Source organism: Danio rerio, chromosome 23, assembly GCF_052040795.2.
Source record: "Danio rerio strain M-AB ecotype USA chromosome 23, GRCz13ab, whole genome shotgun sequence".
Classification (NCBI taxonomy): Eukaryota; Metazoa; Chordata; class Actinopteri; order Cypriniformes; family Danionidae; genus Danio; species Danio rerio.
Window position 1 is genome coordinate 10,715,500 of NC_141043.1, and position 17,159 is coordinate 10,732,658.

A 17,159-nucleotide genomic window follows, 5' to 3' on the forward strand; every position below is an offset into this window, starting at 1 on the left:
TGTTAGAGCAATAAATAATAACTTGACTTTTAGTTTATCATTTGGAAAAGTGGCAGAAGGTAGGATTTTTCGGATGAATTATCTGTTGAACTGCATCCCAAATACTGCAGAAGACCTATTGAAACCCACATGGACCCAAGATTCTCATACAAATCAGGTTTGGTGAAGGAAAAATCATGGTTTGGGGTTACAATCAGTATGGGGGTGTGCCAGAGATCTGCAGAGTGGATGGCAACATCAACAGCCTTGTGCTGTCCATTACATCACAAACCACAGGAGAGGGCAAATTCTTCAGCAGGATAGCAAAGTTCCTGAAAGAAAAGAAGATAAGTGTGCTTCAGGATTGGCCAGCCCAGTTACCAGATATGAACATTATTGAGCATGTCTGGGTAAGATGGAGGAATTGAAGATAAACACTTTCTTTGCCATTCTAGTTGCCTTCATTAATAAGTTATTTGAGTCCTTGCAGAGATGTATGGTTGCGGTCTAGAGATCTGCGTAGGACTAAATTTTGAATCCCGCACCCGCCAGGTTTTAGCCCGAACCCGACCGCTCCCGCTTACATTCAGCATTTGTTGTCCCGCTGCCCGACCCGCCCCGTTTTCTACCTGGCGCGCCCGATCCCGCTAAAGAGCGGGGGGGAGAACAAAACCGAAAACCATCCAGCTATACAGAGTCCAGACAGCCTATAACAATAACTATAAACACACACAGACAAAGCTTTCTCTCTCATTCGCGCGCGCGCGCACTAACACACACACACACACACACACACACACACACATAAGCACCAAGCACACACACAGGCTAAGCTCTCTCTCTCATTCTCGCCCGCACACACATCTCTCAATTGCGCGTGCGCAAACACACACGCATACACACACACAGCAACAAACAAGCTAAACACAGCATCACGCTATTTCATTTACACACATACATACGCGTGCTCGCTCGGGAGTCGGGAGCAATATTGCTAGACGGCCCGCTCCCGTCCCAAAGTAAATCCGTTACCGACCGCTCCCGCGCTTTATTCGAAAATTTATTCCTGCGCCGCAGAAATCTGGTCGGGTCCCGCGGGAATGCAGTCCTCCAAGCTCATGGGCGTCATACACAATATTAATTTTTTTTCTACTGCACCACTTTATATTCTATATGCACATTATTTCTGTTAAGTGCCTAATTTTGTCTAAGTCAGACATTACTGTCCTAATAAAATAATTAAAAATAAGGACATGATCATATTTTATTTTGGTAAAATAAGCATAATCTAGAGGCCGTTGTCTTTCATATGAGCCACTTCTTATACCAAATCATCGACTAAAAGTCAAGTTATTGTTTGTTGTTCCTAAAACTTGGATGGGAGACTTGCATGGTAGTGTATAGAAATAGTAACCTTGAACACAATAAAATTATCCTGCATAAAAAAATCAATGTGACTTCCATAATATATAGTATTTTAATTTCAGGTGGTTTAAATGAGTATTACATCCAGCTACACATCACTTTAACACCAATTGTGAGCACAAACAATCATTTTATTTTGAAAAAGTTTAGTGTTTCACTCCATTAAGCCATGCAGGACCTGCTAAAACAACAACTCCAGTGAAAATAACCCGACAAACCTCAAATATCAGCTGTGTTTTGATGGCCTCTAACTATCCCCTTTTTTTGTTTCAACAGAAATTCAGCTCAGCCAGTAAATACGCAGCCTTGCTGATGGACGGAGAGCAGGCAGGAGAGGAAGATGGTGGAAATTAAGACGGACTGCAATTTTAATTACCAATTAAACCTACAGCTTTTGTTTCATGCAGCACCGAAGGACCCAGATGAGCCCTTTGAGAGCAAAAAAAAAAAAAACATTTTAGAGCAAACCCCTTCCTCTTCAGGACTGAACCGAAAACCTTGTGTGAAAATCCAGGACTTGTTTTAAAGTAAAGAGAGTGGAGGAATGAATGCTTTTGACTAATTAAAATGCAAAGGAAAAGGATCCTGCATACATCATACATTGAGAGTGCATTTTCTCCTTAGCTTGATCGCACGTTGAGCGACCGGAAGATGTAAAATCAGGGGGAAAGTGCCACGAGATGAATGTTTTCCCTGATCTTTAGGGCTTCCTGAGCTTTCTTAAAGGACGTTTACAGTAGATGCTTTTCCGAGATCTTCGGTCAAGTAAAGCGGTCTGTGATCTGCATTGGTTATAAATCTCACAACCTTGGTTTAATGTCTTTAAACTCAAACCCGGTCCCTTGATTTGCATTCAGGGGCTTTCAGATCAGGTCAGAACCTGTTAGTTTCGGTTTGATATTTCTCCGCGTGGCTTTAAGCAGGAGTCTCCCGTTTTTATCTCATTTATCCTTTGAGGACTTTTTAAAGCCACTCCTTTGGACTGATGTGCAATAGGAATTGAAGTATTCCTCTGAATCTCCATGTTTCAACAACAGAGACTGCTGCAGCTTTGGGTTGAACATATATCTAAAGGTAGTGACATGAATTGCTTATTGATATAAACTGTGTACCATCTGAAAAAACAAACCAATAAAAGACCATGAGTCATGTATGGTTTGGAGGACATTGTCAATCACGATGCATTGCAGAGTTTGAGTATTATTAGTCGATATGCGATGAAATGCAGCAGAAAGTGCTTTCTAATGTCATTATTTTTAGAGTTGTTATGCATTAGCATCTAAAATTGACTTTTTGTTTTCTACAATATTGCAAAGAAAGCTTTTGATGAAAATAATAATACAAAATACGGATCATTTCATTTTTGTTGTTAGTTTTTTTTTCTTTTTTTTATTGACAATACATAGTATTTGCCAAAATCAGACATTTTAAAGGGGCGGCGCAGTGGGTAGCACGTTCGCCTCACAGCAAGGTCGCTGGTTCGATCCTCGGCTCAGTTGGTGTTTCTGTGTGGAATTTGCATGTTCTCCCGGCGTTCGCGTGGGTTTCCTCCGGGTACTCCGGTTTCTCCCACAGTCCAAAGACATGCGGTACAGGTGAATTGGGTAAGCTAAATTGTCCGTAAGGTATGAGTGTGTGTGTGTATGTGTGGATCTTTCCCAGAGATGGGTTGAGGCTGGAAGGGCATCCGCTGCATAAAAACTTGCTGGATAAGTTGGCGGTTCATTCCGCTGTGGTGACACCAGATTAATAAAGGGACTAAGTCGACAAGAAAATGAATGAATGAGACATTTTAAAATTACATTTATATTTCTTTCGGGTTTCTTGCTAAATTGTACATTTATGAATGTCAGTTATGAGTGTTTTTAAGATGTTTCAAGAGTTCACTCTTAGCTGATGATTGATAAAGTGTGTTTGGCATGCTGTCCTGGGAGTGAGCCCTGAGCTCAGAACATCTTCGAGCCCGGGGCTCCCTCCCATTTGAAGAGCGAGAGGGGAGTTTGAGCTTAGGTCTTGAGAACTCCCCTGCTTGTAAACGTGTTAGGAATAGCTAAGATATAGCTGGCTAAGAGTTGTCTTACACTCTTAGAAATAAAGGAGAGCTGTCACTGGGGTGGTACCTGTTTAAACGGTACAAATTTGTACCTAAAAGGTCCATAGTAACACCTCAAGGGTACATATTAGTACCTTAAAAGTACAAAAGTGTTCCTCTTCAAATTTTTTGGTTCTTATATATACTTTTAATGTACCAAAATGTACCTTTTCAGTAAAAACGTGTGCCTTTTGAAAACGTACCACCCCAGTGACAGCTCTTGTACCTTTTTTCTGAGAGTCTAGGATGCTACTTTGGATTAGTCAATTTAATTATGATATATGTCTTTGGATGTTGTGAGGAAACTGGGAAACCCGGGGAAAACCCACACGAGCATGGGGAGAACATGCAAACTCCGCATAGAAACGCAGACTGGCCTGGTGAGGGGTCAGATCTGTGGCGTTCTTGCTGTAAGGCAACAGTGCTAACCACTGTGCTGCTGTGCCGCCCTATCAGGAGTAGTGGAGGAGTAGGGGTGGAAGGGGGATTCAAGACGAAGGTGACTGAAGTGGAGAAAACTGTTATTCATATTGAGTCAGTAATTATCTGATTGGTGCAATATGCAAAGCGGATAGGGGACCAGCTGTGATCAATCATAAGGCCATGATCCTCTCAAAATTAGTTTATTGATAAACCACACTTAAAGTCCCCATGAAATCAAAACTAACCATATGATTTTGTTAGCTCACATTGCTAGTTTTGTGGTAAACAATTCATCTGTGCATGTCTTTAAGAAATAAAAAATGTTTGCCCTTCTATTCTTTTATTGAGGTCTGAAAATGCACTTTCTGATTTTTGTTTTCAGTTAAATTGTCAGATTACATATATCTTAAGAATTGGAATCCAACTGTCCGCTTTATCAATCAATCCAACGGTCAGTTTTGACAACAAACAGAAATGGTGAGGGGGAGAGAAGTCTGTTAGGTTGTAACAACTTTCCCCAAACCCTTTTCCCCATCTTTCTAAATGAACATCTACATCCTTTGAACATGAACTTTATTACATCCACTCAGCTCGCAGTAGAAAAATACAAGCCACACCCACTGTTTTCTCATTTATAATCCCTTTTGTCTAGGAACTGTCAAAATACAGTCGCAGCTTTCAGTTCATGTGGACTTTAAATAAGTCTTAAACTCATCAAGGTTTCATTTGATTAAAACAATTTTTGTATTCATTTTTGTTTAAAATTTTTGTTTTATAAAGTAATTTTTGCAATAAAAAGGTTGAAAGTAATGTTTGTGGAACCATTGCTTCCATACAGTTAAAGTCAGAATTATTAGCCCCCCACTGAATTATTAGCCCCCCTGTTTATTTTTTTCCCAAATCTCTGTTTAATGGAGAGAAGATTTTTCTCAACACATTTCTAAACCTAATAGTTTTAATAACTCATTTCTAATAACTGATTTAGCTTTGTCATGATGACAGTAAATAATATTTCACTAGATATTTTTCAGGACACTTATAAACAGCTTAAAGTGACATTTAAAGGCTTAACTAGGTTAATTAGGTCAACTAGGGTAAATAGGCAAGTTATTGTATAACGATGGTTTGTTCTGTGGACTTTTGAAAAAAATATAGCTTAAAGGGGTTTATAATTTTGATCCTAAAATGTTTTTTAAAAATGTAAAACTGCTTTTATTTTAGCCATAATAAAACAAATAAGACTTTCTTCAGGAAAAAAAACTATTATCAGACATTTGGTGAAAATTTCCTTGCTCTGTTAAACATATTTTAAAATATTTAAAAAAGAAAAAAAAGTCCTATATATATATATATATATATATATATATATATATATATATATATATATATATATATATATATATATATATATAGTTGAAGTCAGAATTATTAGCCCCCTTAATTTTTTTCTTCTTTTTAAAATATTTTCTAAATGATGTTTAACAGAGCAAGGACATTTTCACAGTATTTCTGATAATATTTATTTCTACTGGAGAAAATCTTACTTGTTTTATTTCGGCTAGAATAAAAGGCATTTTTTATTTTTTAAACACCATTTTAGGGACAAAATTATAAGCCCCTTTAAGCTTTATTTTTTCTCGATAATCTACAGAACAAACCACTGTTATACAATAACTTGCCTAATTACCCTTACCTGTCTACTTAACCTAATTAATCCAGTTAAGCCTTTAAATGTCATTTTAAGCTGTATAGTGGTGTCTTGAAAAAATATCTAGTCAAATATTATTTACTGTCATCGTGGTAAAGATAAAATAAATCCATTATTATTAATGAGTTATTAAAAATATTATGTTTAGACTTGTTGAAAAAAATCTTCTCTTCATTAAACAGATATTGGGGAAAAATAAATAAGAGGTCTAATAATTCAGGGGGGCTAATAATTCCGACTTCAACTGTATGTATATATATATATTAGTACAAAAACACCTTTTTGCCAGCTGTTTCTATGGGCTGCTAAGCTTAAACTTATGCCATCTTGGAACAGTTTTACCCAATCCATGAAATTATGGAGAGCAAGCTGTCTGTGTCTGCAAACGTAGCTATACACATGTGAAAATCTGTATGACCTGTAGACGTTAGCATATGATTTTGCTGAGCTAACACATTGAAAACATCTGCAGTTTTGACAACCAAGTGCGACTTGTTTTTGTGCCATCTCTGAAAACTCTTTGAATAAAATCATTCTGGAGCTTCTAAATTTACGTATCTATTATTGCTCCAGTCTTCAGTATCACATGATCCCTCAGAAATAATTTTATTATGGTGATTTGATGCTCAAAAAATATTAATTTTTTTAAATACTTTTGTTTTTCATACTTAATATTTTTGTAGACATTTTCAAAAAAAAAACTTATTATTTGTTAAATGGAAATTCCACAAAAACAGAATTCATTTGAAATAAAAAAATAACTTTAGGAATCTTTATTATGAATTTATTATTATGTTATTGTTACTTAATAATATAAATTTTTGTTGTTGGTGTTTAAGTAAACCAACTATACTATACGATTATAATGTCCTGAAAATGTCAATCAAATGTTAAATCCTTAATGTGAAGAATATTCCTGTCACACAAAGTTAATCTAATAAAATTTTTCACTTTTGGCACTTATACTGTACAAAAATATAACAAAATGCCTTAACAACAAATGTTTAATTTTAATCAGTTAATCAGGTTTGAACTAAAGGTTTACCTTAATATTTTACTTAGTTGATTGATGTAAGTTGACATTACCAGAAAAGTTCATTTGATTCAACAGCAAAAAAGTCAAGCAAGACATTTTTATTTATTTATTTTTTTAAAGTGTATAGAGTATTCATTTTGACCATAATGCAAAGCTCCTACTGAGACTAAATCTCTGACTCATTGGCCATTGGCATACTCTCAGGTCAAAAGTCACCAGTCGTCCAGTCTGGCTTTGGCCTGCAACTAAGTTCAAAGGACCTAAAAATGTTCTGCTGCAAGGCATGACGTCTGCAACAACACCAGCACTCAGTGTTTGTGTGTATTCAAGATACAAGCATGGAGGACTGGCAATTCTCATTTCCCATGGAAATTTGGCTTCATTAATTCAAGCGTTATGAGGATGTTATAAAATTAGGGAGTGCTTTATCCTACAAGATGAACAAGAAATAACACCCCGAAGCATAACTTAGTACTCCAATTAAAATACACATCATGAGGCTGGTGCAGGTTTATACTGACTAATTAGCTGAAGGAAGTTATACAGGAAGTTATGCTAAAAAGATGCTTAATACCCAGAATTATTCAACATCAAGCATTAAACTATGAAAAATTGTACTTCGGTCATGCTGTGCACACACCCCCTTTATCCGGTGACCTTTGCTGGATGCAGGCCAAAGAATGTGCCCTTCACCCCCAACCTTTCAGGCCTCATTAAATGAGTGCAGGCCCCGAAGGGTCGTCTCTGTTCCTCGTTCACAAAAACCCTGACAGGAAGCAGACAGAGCCGTGGGATGCGGACAAGAGAACAGGAACTCGATGTTCTCTGAACATCTGCGCATGTGGTCTGTCTCTTTGACATTTTCTCAGCATCTTTCGCTTTCTGTCTTTCGTATCATTTGCTGATACGAAAGGTTCTCCTGTGGAGAGTGTCAGCTTTGTTCTCTTTCAGTAGCAGTGAATGTTGGGCCCGATGGAATTGGATGTGAAAAAAAAGTAAATTGTTTCATGTGAGGATTTATCAGATTTATCAGGGTGTCTGCGGGGTCTTAAGAAGTCTTAAATTTAAAAAATCTAATTTTAGGTTTTAAAAAAGTCTTAAATCCACTGAAATATTGTGTTGTAGGTCTTAAATCATTTTAATTAGGTCTTAATTTTCCTAAGTCTATGTAAAGCTACCCAATCGGGCCAACACCCATCCACTCACTAACAATATATTTCATTCATTCATTCATTCATTCATTTTCTTGTCGGCTTAGTCCCTTTATTAATCTGGTGTCACCACAGCGAAATGAACCGCCAACTTATCCAGCAAGTTTTTATGCAGCGGATGCCCTTCCTGCCGCAACCCATCTCTGGGAAAGATCCACACATACACACACACACACTCATACCTTACGGACAATTTAGCTTACCCAATTCACCTGTACCGCATGTCTTTGGACTGTGGGGGAAACCGGAGCACCCGGAGGAAACCCACACGATGGCAGGGAGAACACGCAAACTCCACACAGAAACGCCAACTGAGCCGAGTTCAAACTGAGTTCAAACCAGCGACCCAGCGACCTTTTTGCTGTGAGGCGACAGCACTACCTATTGCGCCACTGCCTGTCCCCCAATATATTTCAATAAAAGTAAAAAAAAACATTTATTTATTAACTCTATTTGCTCATTAATATGATTTACTTAACTTACTCACTATAACATTTGTATTTTTATGTTTTTTAAAGGTTTTAACTTGGCCATTAAAAAAAATCTTTAGCGTTTAGCCTTGTGTAAGTCTGAAATTTCTTTTATAATGGTCCTAAAACGGTCTTAAAAAGTCTTAAATTTGAATTGATGTAACCTGTAGAAACCCTGATCAGTGTATGTCATTCTAAATGTTAAAATCTATTGTCTTTGCAGTATTTCAACAATCAACTTTTCTGATGTCTTCACTAAAGGGCCTATATACTTCAAATGAAACCTTTAACAGGCATCTTAACTACCTGGTTGACCTTTTATCCATAGGTTATCATTATCATAGGTTATCATAATATTTATCAGTATAAAAAGTTGTGTCAATATATTATTCAGTCCAAGATGTGGGCCTTTTTTGAAGTAGTACACATAAAGCAGGGGTGTTCAAACTCGGTCCTGGAGGGCCGGTGTCCCTGAGAGTTTAGCTCCAACTCTAATCAAACACCTGAACCAGCCAATCAAAGTCTTACTAGATATACTAGAAACTTCCTGGCAGGTGTGTGGAAGCAAGTTAAAGCTAAACTCAGCTGGACACCGGCCCTCCAGAACCGAGTTTGGACATCCCTGCGTTAAAGGGTTAAGTTCTTGTTCATTTTTTGTTTGAGGGATTTTTTTTTTAAATAGTCCGTATACTGTTTTCGACCACTCCAACACCCCCATTCTGCAGTAGCCAGGGTTATAAATGTGTCACGCTCCTCACATGTACTCATAAATACTACACTCTTAAGGCTGCTTTATACTTCTGCGTCAAGAGCTTGCGTATGCTGCGGCGCAGCCTATGCGTTGGCGCACAGCCCTATGCTGTGGCCGTCGGCGTCGCTGACGTGCACCTCTCAAAAAATGTAACTACACGTTACAACGACGTGTAGCGCAAGCTCCGGTATTGGTCGGCTTGGTATCGTTGACGAGTCTGGGTGGGACCAAGAGCCGCTCGAGCCCGATGGAGTATTGTTTACAAGTGTGGAGTTCCGTGAAGGAGCTCCGGATGAAAAGTTTTGTTTTGTGTTTACCTCATGGTTAAAGTTGTTGCACATCTGCTGGTTCCTGCCACAAAATGAGTGAGTTTAAACCACTTGTACATTAAGGAAGCATTCAGAAAAAATAAAACACCAGCCAAGAAACTCGACACAGAGGAACATAAACACATCACTGCCAACTAGCCTTTCGGAAGAGTTATTGCAGAACAACAGAAACAGCGTGCAGAAGTATAAATGCACAGCTACGCGCGTTGCATGTGCCGTGGGTCACGGCGATCACATGATGCAGAAGTATAAACCAGGCTTTAGAAATGAAGGTCGAAAGGTCCGAAGTAAAGAGCTGTCACTGGGGTGGTACCTTTTCAAAAGGGACACGCTTGCACCAAAATGCTCAATATTAATACCTCAAGAGTACTTATTAGTGCCTAAAAAGTTCAAATGTTTACTTTGTAAATTTTTAGGTACTTAAAGGGCCATGAAACCCCCTCGTTTCAGCAGGGTGTTTTTACACCTCTACTTTGGAAAAAGTCAGAAAAGTGGGCGTGTCCAGCTCTGTTTAGGGGGGAGTGTCGGAGGAACTAAAGAGGCATGGTGTGGGAGTGTCTATTTGGGCACGCGCGAGTTTCAGAGTTAAAATACACACACACACACACACACACACACACACACACACACACACACACACACACACACACACACAGGAGAAAGTGATGGTGTTTAACCTACATGGACATCTGTAGTCGAATTATTTGCCAAATTATTAAATGGTGGACTTTAACTGCAGTTTGGCTCTTTCATTCAGGGAATACATTCATGCCCCTCGCGACAAACGAGATATTTGATTCGAGGAACTGCTGCAAGCGTGTATTTTTCATGCAATGTTTGATACCGCACGGCGAATGAGAGAAAAAAAACTCCGCATTTCCCGGAAACTAAGATCCACACGGCAGGTAGCGTCAGAAAGCCGCGTGTGTTATTCCGGTCACTAAATGCGGTGAAAACCCTACACGAGGTTAAAGTTTGGTTGTGGTGCTAACATGTTTACACTCGGTGCAATAGTTAACTTAGTTCGATACGAACAAACTGAATAAACAAAGAGCACTGGTCGCTCACTTACCAAATCTGTAGAGACAGGACAATCACCAGCATCTAGACCCGCGTCTTTATTAAGAAAAGACAACAAGCGAATCCGGATCTCAGCGTTTGCAGATGAGAACAGCTCTCAGTTAAACAATGTTCCTCCTTAGACACGTAAGTTATTGTTGTCGAGCTATTGTTGCGTACACTGTAATCCACGTGTGACTCCAGATGAGCTCTCACAGAGAGAAAATGAAAACGAAACTTAACTGCAGCAAACTATAAAAGCAACACTTCACGCTTGTTTTGCCAACACAACGTGGTGTGTCTGTCGTCTAAACACTGTTACGGTAATGAATATTAATGAAGTTGCACAATAGAGCGCGTTGATTGGTTTGAACCAAGCCTTACTCATGCATTAATGCATCACACTGTAAGACGTAATAAGACACACTCTGGCACAGACGTCCAGTCTGCACGCTGGAATTCAATGCTATTATGTCATGGCCGTGACGCAGCTTCAAAAATTAGTTTCAAACCGGAAGTACGAATTTGCTTGAAATAACGCAAAAACAACCAATTTACACTTTTTAGTGAAATATAGGTGTCTTAATAGTGTTTTTAGCAGTGTGGGACACATATACGACTATCATCAGCTCAAAAAATGTGTTTTGGTGTTTCGTGACCCTTTAAATATACCTTTGAGGTACCAATATGGACTCTTTAGATACAAATGTATCCCTTTTGAAAAGGTACCCCAGCAACAGCTCTTGTACCTTTATTTCTGAGAGTGTACAAGGGCGGCTGAGAGAGAAGAGCACACAACAACCTTCTCCAAAAGATGCTTTACATAGTTTTCTAGTTGCCATTGACACCCACTCCGAATGTGGAGCAACAAGGTGGTTTTATTTGCCGCGTCCACTAAGTCTTTACAATCTCTACACAAGCAATCGTACTAGTGTGGATTAATCTGTGTAAGCTTTGTTACTCTACCTTCCAGTGTATTTATGTGGATAGTGCTGTTGTTTTTGATGTTGTTCTCTTGTCTGCACCTGTGAAATGAGAAACGAATTGGGGGAAAGAAATCACAGCTCAAAGAATAAGGAGTTCCAGAACACAACAACATGTTGTTTAATCATCATGAACCTATAGTGGCTCAATGGTATTTAGGAGCCAAAACAAACTTTCCCCAAAATATATCTTTGGTGAGTTGTTTCAAACTACCGAAACCAACTCAAATCAAACTTAGTTTAGGCCTTATTTATGAAAGCAACATCATTATCATTAATCAAATATCCATTCTTTCCCCAGAATTACCAAACTGAAATGGGTTCTGCTCATTTCATTTTAAGTTTAGTCCAAAAAAATTATGATCAAGTACAGAAATCATCTCTCACAACGGATGTTTGTTGTAGCATCCCAACATCTGCCTCTCTGCTTCTTTTCTCGTAAGCCACTATTAATAGCCCAATGCCGCACATCCTCCTTTTGTACCCTTAAGTTGAAGCACAACGCATCTTTTGTGCTCTGCTTTAGTGGCTGAGTATTACCAACTACTTTTTTTCTTCCCTTCAGATCTGATTTCCAGCCATTTTAGATGCAGTTTTCTGCCAAATTCCCTTAAACCACAAGATTGTATCTTCCTCTGATAAAAGCTGCTGATATTTAAGCAAATTCAAACAATGTTCCTTCACTCCTGCTGCAGCCTAGAATTTATTTATGTGCAGATCTTCTACTCTAAAGTCTACTGGAAGCACTATTTTTGATATAGTGAATAGAGCGGAAAGGATTTTGCCTGATTGTTCTTGTTCTATGACTCACTCACAGGTTAATCATTTGAAATTGGTCACCATACATATGCAAACCATTTTTTGTGGCCCCGAATTGCTAACAGTATATAGCCTGTGAAACTACCGAAACCACAATGTCACTTCTGTTGACCAGGTATGTCTTTAAAATCTATTATTATTGACAGTGGAACTGCTTACAGGAGGTAAGCAAACAATTTGTGAGGTAACAAAATACGCTTTACTTCGGGTGCATCTAAAAGAAGTGTGTTGTTGTGTGGTTAAATGCCTGGCGTGTCAAGCTTTATTTGTCAGCGGTGTGTGGTGCAACATTTCTTAGAACTTGGCAAGATTTCCTAGTCTCCCCTGTTTATGAAAAAGTGACTAAATTATGGACTTTGAGATCTCGTTCACCCACCCTGTTTCGGGCACAATTGGTTTCATTCTCAGTCAGCGTGCTCAAGGCTGTAGAGGTCTAAAAATAAAGAACCAAACCAAGCCCTGGAAGATTGCAGGACAGCATGTGAAAACTGACCACTTGTTTAGGAGGAGACTGTGAAATACGTTGCGGTAAACTTGGAAATTTTCTTGTAAACTCCAAGGGTGTTGAGGTCATGGGTTTGTATAAACAATAGATGTCCTTTTGAGAGTCTCTCACACACCCGCTGTAGGTGGGACCTGTTTTGAGATCCACATCTCAGCCATAAGAGCACATGCTGAGGGCCGCATGACTGCTTTAAAAGTTAAGTGACTTCCAGCCAGCTTGAATACACTTGCCTGGAAATCTCTAGACTGTCTGCGGACCTTGATTAGCTGGGTCAGAAGTGTTTAATTAGGGTTGAAGTTAAGCTCTGTTGGACAGTGGACATCCAGGAATAGTTTTTGACTCCCCTGCTATAAAGTGTTATTAGGCTGAGATTAAGGGTCATTATCTTGCAGGGTTAAGCTCCAGTCCCAAATACGTACAACTGAACCTGCTAATGTAAGTCTTTAGGGCTAGTAGAAACATCCATTTCCAGTGTCGGGGCAGGCTGCAGTTAAACTGTACAAAATACACACCTTTCAGAAGCAGGATTGGCTCAAAGAGATCAAATATTCTGGCCTTGGAATACTTTTGGATAGGATATTTTTTACTGAGGGATAGGATATTTATATTTGAAGTTGGATATTTCAGGCATGTCTTGTCAGGCATGTCTGAGGCATACTCTCCTATGCTGAGTTCAGACTGCATGATTTTAACCACGATTTTGACTCGACGACAGGTTTTCAGAAATCGCCATCAAATGCCTGAAATCACAGGCAAATCTGTGCATGTGAGTGACCATCACACAGTGTGAACTATGAAAGATGCGATTTGAGAGAATCTCAGATAAGTCGCCGATGCCTGTGAGATATTTGGCGTGCTAAATATCTGGAGCTGTCGGCGATTCAAATCATGCTGTGTGAAATGAGTTTTGACTGAAAATAACATCGGCAATCTCCTACAGCCAATGAGAGTGCAGACTTGTGTGTGTGTGTGTGTGTGTGTGTGTGTGTGTGTGTGTGTGTGTGTGTGTGTGTGTGTGTGTGTACCTGCAGGCCAGTGGGAAGTTAAGGGAGAAGTTAAAAGCGCTCATTTTCGGTTTATTTGGACCCAAGAAATGGAGGAAAAAATAGTGGAGGTCTGACAGGAGCACCTGTGTCTGTTTGACGTTTCATACAGAAGTTTAAAAAGAAAGTTGAGGAGAAATTGCAAATTCCCTTCAAACCCAGGTGAGCAAATATGTACATTTTCTACCCAATTAATGGCTGCTTTCTCGTTATGTAGTTAATAAAAAGGATGTACTACGTGTTTTTGGCTGTGAGATTTAGGCCCCGTTTACACTAGTGCGTTTTAGTTTTAAAACGGCGTTTTAGAATCAAAACGATCTGTGTCCACACTCGTGTTTTACCCAGCGTTTCTGAACTGCTCTCCGTCCACACCAAAACGCTAAAAACGCACATCACGTGACCACACACACACTTTTTGGCAAGCGCTGCAGCATTTCTACCCAGATGAGAGCTCTGCTAGTCAGACTTCTCATCAAGCATCTCACGCTGGATCTAATCTCACTATATTTATTAAACGGGATATTTCATTCATCTTGTTGTCTTTATCTAACGACATATTCCCTGACTTTGGTCATTGGAATCTATTACTTGTTCTCAGGTAACGTGTTTTGGCTGAGCGCAAAGATAAGTTAATGATTAATGTAAGCACGTAGCCTACATTCTGTATATTGACTGATCGCTTGCCTTTATTTCCTATAATTTATGAACTTATTGTATGTTATACTTTTATAATGGCCATTATCGATTATTAAAACTGATATTCAGCAAAAGAGAGGGTATGTTTCGTATTTTCACTGAAATTGAAAGGAGACAGTTGTTATGGGCTTTGTTTTGTTATAAATATCCACACAGTGAAGATGACGCTAATATATGCATCACGGCGCCTCAACATTTCTGCTGTCTGTTTAGTTGTTAATATTAAAATGAAAATAGGCAGTTCCTTATATCATGTTTACATTTTATTGTTGAGAAAGTGAAACAACGTAGCCAGGGTGATGTGAATGAAGTTATAAAGAACACTGTTCACTTTGAAGATTTACGCGTGTCCTCGGTATAGTCTGTTTTCCATATCAAACTGAGAAGAAGAGACTGCAGCCTTGATCAAACTTGCGAAGTCTGAACTTACACGGAGAGGATGCAGGACTGAACTGTGTGTGTTAGGCTACTTAATATTGAGGAAAAGCCCCAATCAGAGAGGCGAATGTCAGCAGCCCCGCCTCCGTTTTCAGGTGTCTCCGTTTTCCATCATCCACACTGAGACGGAGCAGCAGTGTTTCAGAATGAAAACGGCCTCTCCAGCGTTTTCGAAACGCTCCGTTTTCGGCGCTCGAGAACTCCGGCGTAGTGTGGATGGATGGCGTAACCGTAGCAAAACTTATGCGTTTTCAGACTAAAAAGCATTAGTGTAAACGGGGCCTTAGTTTGGACAAAGTTGTCAGCGATTCTTCCTACTGTAAAGTCATGCAATGTGAAAGCCCCTGTCGACGATCCATCTTGCAGTGTAAACAATGCAGCGACAAAACGCTAGCCCAGATAGTCATGCAGTGTGAAAACATCTGTGACACGACTACTTTGAAAATCATGCAGTCTCAACTTGGCGTTACAGAGGTTACCTCCATCCTGTAGCATTAAAAATGTCTACCTGTTAGGAGAAACCATCGTTAAAAGGTTCAGTTGTATTGCATTAGAGCTGGAGCGTAACCATGCAGAAAATGTCCCTATAGTAATTTTTTCCTTTCATATTGAATGTATTACCTTGGTCTGGGATGTATTCCTCCCTGTGCTCCCCTACAAGCCTGTCAGCCAGATGCAGGTGCGCCACAGAGCCCAAAAGTCATGACCATGAAGGTCTTGGGAATTGCTAGGAATTCACTGCCATAGACAGCCTGAAAATGATTATAGGTAATTGGGCATCTAAAAGTGTCTAGGGAGGGTGATTTCTCCAGGTCCATTCATTTAGACTGGTTAAATTCTAAATGTGAAACAGTAGCACACACATTTTTATAGTAAGAAATTGTGTGCATCCAGATTTCAAAGGGTCATATTTTTAATATGTCTATGGTTAGGCATCAGTCTTTACATAGCATACTATAACATGGGTCAACAATGATGGAGAGTAAACCATATGGCAAAGGTATGCTTGCCTGTGTGTCCAAGGGAATAACGTGGCAGAATAAAAAGATAAATGTTGACGATTAATAGACGTGGCACGTCAACATTTCTCAATGCTGTGTGGGAAATTTTATATTAACCTTTAATGGAAACTTGCTGTCTACTGAAAATTTTGTTTTTATTTTCACTTGTAGCAATGCTAGCATTTGTGAGTGCCAGGCTGCATTGTGTAGTCACTGCTGGCTCCAAAAGTTACTTTTCATTGGCACTGAACAAATCTACTTATATAATGGTTTTTCGTTTATATATTAAAGCGTGGATGTCAAACTCAATTTCCAGAGGGCAGCAGCCCTGCATAGTTTAGTTCCAGCCCTTCTTCAACACACCAATCTGTACATATCAAACAAGTCTGAAGCATTCAATTGGTTTGATTGGGTGTGTTTAATTAGAGTTGGAACTAAAATGTGCAGAGCTCCAGGAACTGAGTTTGACACTTGTGTATTAAAGAAACTGCCATCTTTAAGAAACACTTGGAACAGAGACATTTGTAATTTATGTGGGTTCCTGATTACATATCATAAATGTCATGCCATGATTTATTGAAAAGCATCATGTAGTCTGGAATATTTTGTACTCATGACATGTCTAGATTTATTGTAGACAAAGTTACATAACCTGACACAGTGACTGTTGTAACCAGCCAAACAAATTGCGTAGTGGAATAGTTCACCCCAAAATTAAGATTTACTCCTCATTTACTCACCCTAAAGTAGTTCCAAACCTTAATGAGCTTCCCTTTTCTGTTGAAAATTGGTTGAAACCTTTAACAATTGACTTCCATAGTAAACACAAACATACAAATGCTATGGAAGTCAGTAGTTAGAAATTTCTAACTTCTTTCTAATGGCCATTTCCATTTAATTCGATTTCATCTGCAATTAGCTGTACTATCTTTGTCTAAGACTGTCTGTTTTAAAAACACTGTCTGGACTGTTCACTTAGATTCTCATCTCCCCTTGTTTGTCTATTTACTTTTCCTTTTTTGGACCATGCACTCTTTGTTTTTTCATTCTATTTTAAGCATCTCTTCAACTTTTCTCATGCGACTCCTTATATTTCTTCCTTCCTCCTTTCCTTTACTTTTGCAGCAATCAGGATTTTCTTCCCAGACAGGCATCTTTGGACTTCTATGTAAATCCTTTCCATTCTTCAAA

At 38.9% G+C, this 17,159-nt stretch overlaps 1 protein-coding gene across 3 annotated transcripts in view; it reads left to right on the forward strand.

Moving 5' to 3' along the window:
• Positions 1 to 2,566, forward strand: part of eif4ba (eukaryotic translation initiation factor 4Ba) — a 52,566-nt gene extending 50,000 nt beyond the window's left edge. For 2 of the 3 annotated variants that reach the window (XM_087305708.1, XM_087305709.1), the window contains one exon: positions 1,681 to 2,566. In XM_087305708.1, the coding sequence (XP_087161834.1) occupies positions 1,681 to 1,717 (37 nt within the window). In that variant the 3' untranslated portion in view covers positions 1,718 to 2,566. 3 annotated transcript variants of the gene reach the window in all.
• The last annotated feature ends 14,593 nt before the right edge of the window (positions 2,567 to 17,159 follow it).